We start from the raw sequence: 7,967 nt of genomic DNA, 5'->3' as shown, positions 1-7,967 counted from the left end.
AGGCCCCCCCAGCTGCAAGCAGTCGCGGGTAAGCTAACGCAACTGTGTGGGCGCATTTTGTTGCGGTACCCAGTGCAAATCATTTTAGGTAAGTAACGTCGACATTGCCAGCCGTTTCCTCCCGACTTCCCCTCTATTGTAGGGCCCCCCCAGCCAGAGAGGGCCCAAATCACGGTGTCGAAAGCTCCAGGCCAGGTGAGGGGGTTGGGTGACAGGGCCGAGGGTGTGACGGGATTAGGGTGATATCCAGAGTGGGCTGGTGGGGATATGCCAACGCATCTGCGCAAGTCTGGCCTGGCCATCGTCGGTTAGAAAAAGGAAGAGAGAGATGTGGGCGGATGATATCGTCCGTCGATAATGCCTCAAAAAAGGATGGACACAGTACGTATTTGTGCCGATTGCAAACATCGGAGCAGGGAACAAAAAGAAGGAGTAAAAGAGAAAAAGAAAAAGGACGATAGCCAGTGAGGGGCGTATTCCCACCAAATCAAAACACCTTTCCCTCCTTCCTCCTTTCTGAAAGTCTGATATAGACAAGGGCTAGGAGCCGGGCCGCGGAGTAAAGACAAAGGAAAAAAAAACATGGGTGACTTTCAGCTCTGATTGGTTCTTCTAAAGGTCCTTAGCCGCCGTGCATGAGTTCCATGCAAAGGTTCGCCGCTTGATCATCCCAGAATCCCTGTCTTAGATTGACCTGCAGGGACTTGATCACAGGCTAGCTGCACCCACATCGGCGACTGCGATGCTGCGATGGTGATGGGCACAGAAAAAAAAACCAAAAAAAACCTTGCAATCGTAGCTTGACTGTGAACCCCCGTGCTGGCGGATCTGTCATAGCCTGAATCCAAAGCCACTGGTCGGAAATGAATGATTTCCCGAGAGGCGTCAGGTCGCAAGGACCAAATTCTTGGAGATAGTTACATCCAATGTTCAGTCCATCCCAGACTTCAGAGTTGATGTAATGTGGCTGATACAAACATTGCTGTTCATTTGCCGGCGCCCATTATGAAAACTTTGTTCATTTCATCGACGTCCTTGCAGAACCGTGGCGGACTCGTCTTGCTCTTAGTGTTGGCGTGAATATTTTGACTGACATGTGTTCGTAAAAGGAATGTTCTCTTTTATGTAGCTGGATAGGGCTTATACCCTCTTGACCGTATACGACGAAAGGGTGGCGCAAAGATATCAAACGTTGAAATAGACAACGTGTAGCGCAAGGCAGCATGCAACCTGCTCGCATAACAATGGAGTCGGATTTTCAAATGTCGTGCATAAAGGATTTGAGGCTCAAAGCCCACATAATGACATAGCTTTCCGTCAGCACATGTAGGCTTGCCGCAGTGCAGCAGCATACATACTGCTATGCCTATTTTTTTTACCTTCCTTCCGGGGGGCCCAGGGCTTCTACGCGGTGTGAGTGCATACAGGGGATCGATCGTATGGGAGAAAACCTGTTTCGCTCGTACACATACGCGCGAGCTAGTGACTGCACTTCGTTTGATCATAACTTCCTGTGGCGCCATGCCATGCTGAAAGTCCCTTCGAGTCTTGAATCCTCGACGAATCAAACGCAGCACCATGTGAAGCAGGAAGCAGACTAGCGCGTACATGGATGCTATTACATACTTCTAGGCATGTTTCGGGGTACTGTTTACCGCCGGAAGATGAAAGACGGCCCAAGAAAACGCCACCTGGGCCGGCGTGATATGCTTATTCAAATCCAGTCATGATAGGAAACGACGGAATGGATGTCGCCGGGGAATGGTTTTTGGGCAATGTGATGGACAAACTCGCTATAGCTGAGCCTTGCTGTTAGAGTGAGGCATCATCCCTGTGATCGTCAAAATGAGACGACAGGCTTTACCTGGGTAATGCCTCACCAAAGCCCACGATGTGCGGGAGGCAGGGCAGTGTGAGTTCGACGTGACCCCCTTGTAGTTGAAATGTACGATGAAACAAGTCGAAAGCGGCCCGGATGGAAAGCAAAGTGCTTTTTGGAGAGGTGGCTGGGATCTCGGCCCTGCAATTTCCTCTCTACCAGGCTCCGTCGTATATCATACGCTGAAACCGTTGGTGATGGATTTCGATGTTGGCCTCGTTGGTGGGAAACTTCTTTTCCTAGTACGGCCGTTTGATGGCTGGAAGGTATACGGGACTGAATGATGGTCAAAATATAACCCTGCGACATTGGCTGCTGTTCGGCCAGGCCGTCACCCGACTCTGTCACGGGAAAACCGGTGTGATACCACGATTTTTAAGCGATAGGCTGCTGAGAAAAAGTGGCTCTTTGGTGGCGGAGACGTAATTGACCTTAATTGCCAACCTTGCAGCTTAACGTACCTTACCCATCCGATGCAAGATTGTCATTTTGGGGCAGGGCAGGGCAATAGTTCTGTTGTCGAGACTCTAGTTGATGTGATGTACTGTAATGCCATGTAAATCATGCCGTCGATGCCTGCATCGATGCAAGTACCACGCTTTGCTTGCTTTCTGATGTTTCTTGGGTTCTTGATATTTGACAAATCGCCTACTTTCAATCTGCAGTAGCCCGTATGCAGTGTACATGGTGTCTTTTTTGGTTGCTTCTGCCGCCGTTCTCATTGCAATCTGGTATCGGCATCTTGCATCTGCGGGCAAAACCCGCCGTGGAGGAAGAGCTGGAAGACAGCTAGAAAACAGCTTCCCGCAAACGACCCATGTGCATCGCACCTTGGATTGAATCAAGACCCATAAAAGCCCGTCAACGGGACAAATAACCGCTCAATTATGCACATGGTCACTGCGGCCGCCGATCGCCCCTCATTCTAGCCCCTCCTCTACCTCGCCTGCACCCCAGGTTGCCCAGGTTGCCTAGGTTGCCCAGCTCGAGAGCCTGGATTGAAATCGAAATCCAATTTCGCGAGGTCGTCCTTGCAACGTAAAAAAAAGCACGCACCATTCCGCGGCCTCTTACGTTTCCTCAATTCAGCTTGTCAGATCGATCGTCCGGCCAGCGGGAACATGGTTCGTGGAGAAATCCGTTGATGGGGGAAAAAAATAAAAAAAGAACGCCATGATCTTTGGCGCTGACGCCGCGCTTTGTCTGTGCTGCGCGATGAAGCTTTAGGTCAGTTTGACCATCTACGTACCAACGAGCGTAAAGATCCAAACGGTGCGCTTTTCTGGTTCAAAACACTTTTGATTGGCGCTACGGTTAAACAGTCCGTCTCTTGTGCACAAAAAAAAATCCGTTTGGATAACCTTCCAGACGGGTATTATTTGCCTTTTTTTTATTCTTTTTGCCCTCTTCTCTGACCAGTGGCCTTCTAGACTAGCGGCATCTGCCGGAATGTGGTAACGCGGACGGCCTGGTAGATCCGGCACACACCCATTAGATTGCAGCTTGACACGCAACCCAGAAAAAAGTCGACAGTTGCGGGTGGTATCTTTTGATTACCTGCTGTTCAATACTCTTTTCTCGACCGTAGGATCTCAAGTGAAACGCTTCCCCCTACAAACAAGCGGCGCGCACGGCAGTCAGTACGGTACATTTGGTAAAATATGCTCAAAATTTGAGACGCTACGGTTGATAAAGTCGTCGATGAAGTTTCTCGCGCTCCAAGTTGTCTTGTCTCTGGCTGCAACGAGAGCTTCTTCTTGTTGCAGACTAAACAAACCTGCATAGAACGTTGTCTTACATGCCAATGACGACCTTTTCCAATACTCATATCGGCAGGCTGTCAGTCTTTGGAATGTCTCACAAGGCTCTCGTCATCGCAAACGCAGGCTCTCACGTTTCCCAACATATTCCAATGCCCCAGTCTGGTAATTAGATATTGTGGGATTGATTCGATACAAACGCACGCAATCAATGCAACACCCTGCCAATATTGAATTTCGATTATAGCCTAGGCCTGGCTGTCCGTCTTACACAGCTCGCCCCTCCCGCTGCACCTTGTGCAGGTTGCATGCATTTGCATTTGCAGGAGAAGGAACCCAGCCAAGGCCTTAATCGGAGTACAGTACATCAAGACATCTATTATGACAGTTGGGTGGACATACAGTGCGCGCAATGCATAGACTGTGCACTCCGTGATATCGCTAGTGTACTCCGGTGGTAGAAGTAGAAGTTTTCTACACATGGTCAATTTTGTTTTGCTTTGCACCAAATTGACAGGCGAACTGGTCCTTGCGGCGAAACAGCTGTGCGATATTTCGGTGGCGCTTCGTCCTTTCATCCATACTCCAACCAAGAATTCCGTCGGGCGTTGCTTCGCCGATGGGAGATCGAACGCTAAGACGATAAACAGACCGAACCGAAGACCTGTCAAAAGAAGAAGCACGGTGCCAATGCCAAGCCCCGCTTCCAAGAAGAGTAGGTTTTCTAGCCTGCGTATATTTGGCTTTGCAATAGGCGCGAGCAGTCAGTCAATCAATGGCGCACCATTGTCCGACCACATCGCCCACCCCATCTCATATTCAATCGTTTTCTTGTTTCCTTGTCGACATAAAAATGAATGCACCCTATAGGCATGTAGAAAGTATGAAAAAGAATATAACCTGTGTGCGACGCAGGGCGCCCTGGCAAGGATAAGTGGCGCAAGCGGCATGCACTTGGAAGTGTGTCGTCCCGCCCCGACTGCAGCACCCGCTCAGACTTGCGGGCCCTTTTTTTTTTAACGAGCAGACAAGCAGCAAGACAGGTATAAAGTAGTATCGAGAGGAAAGGAAGCATCACTTCCCGCGCTGCCAGTGCGTTCGCAGTGCATTCGAAACCAAACTTGAACGGAATAGACGGACGGCACAAATGCAGTCGAAAAAAAAGAAGAAAAAAAAAGAAAACTGAGCGTCTGTGTGCTAAAGAAAAAGGGAATGCGATGCAAGCCAACCCGCAAGAAGCAACGACAAGCATGAGAGGAGTCGATCCCGTGACCCGGGGCGGTCAGCCTCCTACTCTCTATCGGCACGTTGGGGGAAAATGACAATGGAGGTGCGGGAAGGACATGGCGCCACCCCCAGGGCATGCACGAGCCATAAAGCACATCAAGCAAACCCCCGAGACTTTAGCCTGCTAGGTCTGCCTGTACATCACGACTTTGATCAACGTCGATGCAAGGCCCTCACGGTTTGCGAATCTTTAGTTTGTCTTCCCTGGCCCTCTGCACAATGTGGAGCGCGCAGTGCAGGGCCTTTTGCATATCTTCTGCGAACGAGGGGAGTACGGGAAGCGGGGAGTCTGGAGTGCGTGCGTGCGTGCCTTGAACGAACCCTACGCATCAGCCAGCATTTGCCGTTGTCAGGTAGTATAGCCATATATTAAAACAATTTATTGAGGGGGATCTCCAGCAAGCCCAATATTCGGTCAAGTCTGCTACTATTACTTCGCGCCTATTCTCAACTACGTCAGTGTTTAAAAGTCAACTTCTTGTTTGACTTTTGGTCCAGCGTCTTGCGTTTTGTTGTTGACTTGCAGCAGCAAAACGACGTTGAAGCGGGGCTCTCTGGGCGCTTGCAGACATTCAAATCGACTTGGAATCCCGGGTTCTGGCCGGCTGTACCCGCTGCGGGTAGCATTCCTTGCTAAGGTTGAGACGCATAAATCCCAAATGAGGTTCCAAGGACAGGTTACGCCGTAGAATTTAATTGAGCTATTTTCATCGAACTCGAAAGTAGTCAGTAAGTGGCTCCTTGAAGTGAACATCCCAAAGCCCCTTGGTTCCGTTGCATGATCAATGGCCATCCGTTGCCTGCTCGGAGAAAAAAGACAAAAAGCAAGCGACCAGGATCGATCAGAGACCATTGCAATAGCAATCAGTGATCTACTCATCGGTCCGTTGGTGGATCCGGGTTGTCAGGATACCTCGAGCTAGCTAACACGGCTGGTGGTCAATGACTTTGTTTCCGTCATGGTAAAAGGGTTCGATGCTGGTTGCTTTCGCTTTCGAGCCGCTTGTCGCAAAATCATCAAGCCAAGTATCCGGCATTCTCCGACGCCTTTTCCGGGTCGATGTTCTACGCCATATTCTCAGCCGAGACATACATACCTAGGTTGAGATAGGTGGGTATATCGGCGGCTACGTTAAATTTGGCACCACCCACCACTATCTGGATACCCAGGTAGGCAGGTATTGCAAATACCCCTCTCTCTCTCGGTCACAATGGGGGTAAATCCCACCGAGACTCGTATGAAAGGTTGTAGGCCCGATCGACGTAACGCTCAAAAGGCCCAAACATCTTTTGAAATTCCCAGCATACTACTGCCTAGAAGCATCGACCTTGTCTGAGCCAAGGGAACATGGACAATCTCTGTTGATGGTGCGCACGCTTCAGTGTTCTGCTCGGAAGCTGGTGCGACTCAAGGCCTGGGTTCCAAGAAAACTTCGGAAAGCCCAGGAGCTTATCTGGTGCCAATGTGTACTTTTCCCGAAAAAAGCAGAATCTTCAACGGGTTGGAATCGTCGCAATGGCTCATCCATGGCAAAGATTGACGGGTCGTTTTGCCAAAAGAAAACAAATGTTTGCGCCGGGTGAAAGCGTAAAGAGGTGGCATCTTTGATTCGTTTCGTAGCGCATCGATGGCAGGCGGCATCAAGCGACAGGACCATGGTAGACATGGGGTGCCGGTCGGCCCCAGCGCGTTTCTGTGGGTACCATCCAACACACCAGAGAAAGAGAGAGAGAAGCTACCCCCCGCCATTTCGGTTTACTAGCTGGTTGCGAAACAAAAAAGTCGACGGCCGCCTTACCCAACCAGGTATCGTCTTGTGCTGACACGGCCCACACGGGCAAGGCCTTGGCTCTTTGGGTAGACTTGACTCTTTTTTTTTTTTTTTTTCTTCTTTTTTTCCTCCTTCTGGCACACCCCTCCCGTGTTCACGAGCGGCGTTTCCTTCTCGCCAGCGATTGAATATCCCCCGCCCTGGCTCCTCAGTCTCCCTTCCTGGTACGACCTTGGTCATCTGCACGGCGCACTGCTCCAATCCAGTGGCCTGCTCAGAGAGGGGATCAGTGATCCTTGGACACCCACTGGGGCTCAAGCCAGCCAGCAAATCGCAGCACAGTGATAATGGATAATAATGAAAAGATACTGTCTTATTTACTCCCGCATTTTTTTTCCCTTTTCACACGCCCATACTAAAGTCCTCTCACGGGCCAAGGTCACAGGCCAGGGCACAAGCCATACTACGTAGTAGTAAACCCTGCTAAAATCCAATCACAACCCAACCTCCCTTATTGCTCTTTTTTTTTTTTTTTTTTTTTTTTTATACCGCGTAGCACCGTAAAAAGTTCAAGCCCCGAAAGTTATGGAACGGAAGTACTGTAGAGCGAAGGTAGATGGAAAAATAATATCAGAGGGTGTGAGGCGAAGGCAGCGGGAGTATTCCACACACTGCGATAACCGACTTGGTAATTTGGAGTAAACATCAGAAGGATTATACTGGTAGAGCGCTACGCTGCAAAAGCCAACTGGAAATGCAGGTGGCAATGGCAATTATCCGATTATTTTGGGATCAAATCAGCGCTTTCCATCTCTTCGTTTTTGGTCTGAGTGGTCGGATTTGTTTAGTCTGGCACTCCCCCATGCCCGGTTGTCGGCGGTCGGCGGTGCTCTGGCCTTTTTTTTTTTTTTTTTTTTTTTAACTGGGGAGTTTTTTACCTCTAATTTTTATTCTCTTTTTTTGGCGGTCGTCTCCAGTCGTCGTCCGAGAACTTTTTGAGCGAGCGCCCAGCCCGTCCGCCCGTCCGCCCGTCCGCCCGCTCGTTCGCGCACAGTGCATGCTACAGTATTGGGGGTGGCCGTTGTAGCCGTGTGGTACATTGGTTGGATCTCCTCCGCACAGCCAGCAGCTTTCGGCGGTGGAGTCGCGACCGCCAGCCTACTTTGCAGCAGGGATGTTCCGCTGCTCCAGGGTACCTAGGCCTGGGTACCCGGCCCCATACCCTTGCAAGAACCCTGTCGTCTTGACCTCTCTTCCAATCTAAGACCA

At 50.2% G+C, this 7,967-nt stretch overlaps 1 protein-coding gene across 1 annotated transcript; it reads left to right on the top strand.

Moving 5' to 3' along the window:
• Positions 1–4,668: 4,668 nt before the first annotated feature.
• On the top strand, positions 4,669–5,393 carry MGG_17393 (uncharacterized protein; the record flags this gene model as incomplete). The annotated part of the gene is made up of 2 exons (XM_003718268.1): positions 4,669–5,224; positions 5,314–5,393. Exons 1-2 carry the CDS (start codon positions 5,089–5,091, stop codon positions 5,391–5,393), a joined length of 216 nt encoding a protein of 71 aa, XP_003718316.1. The 5' UTR covers positions 4,669–5,088.
• Between the last annotated feature and the right edge of the window lie 2,574 nt (positions 5,394–7,967).

This window comes from Pyricularia oryzae, chromosome 5, assembly GCF_000002495.2.
Source record: "Pyricularia oryzae 70-15 chromosome 5, whole genome shotgun sequence".
Lineage (NCBI taxonomy): Eukaryota > Fungi > Ascomycota > Sordariomycetes > Magnaporthales > Pyriculariaceae > Pyricularia > Pyricularia oryzae.
This window is presented reverse-complemented; position numbering and strand designations above follow the sequence as displayed.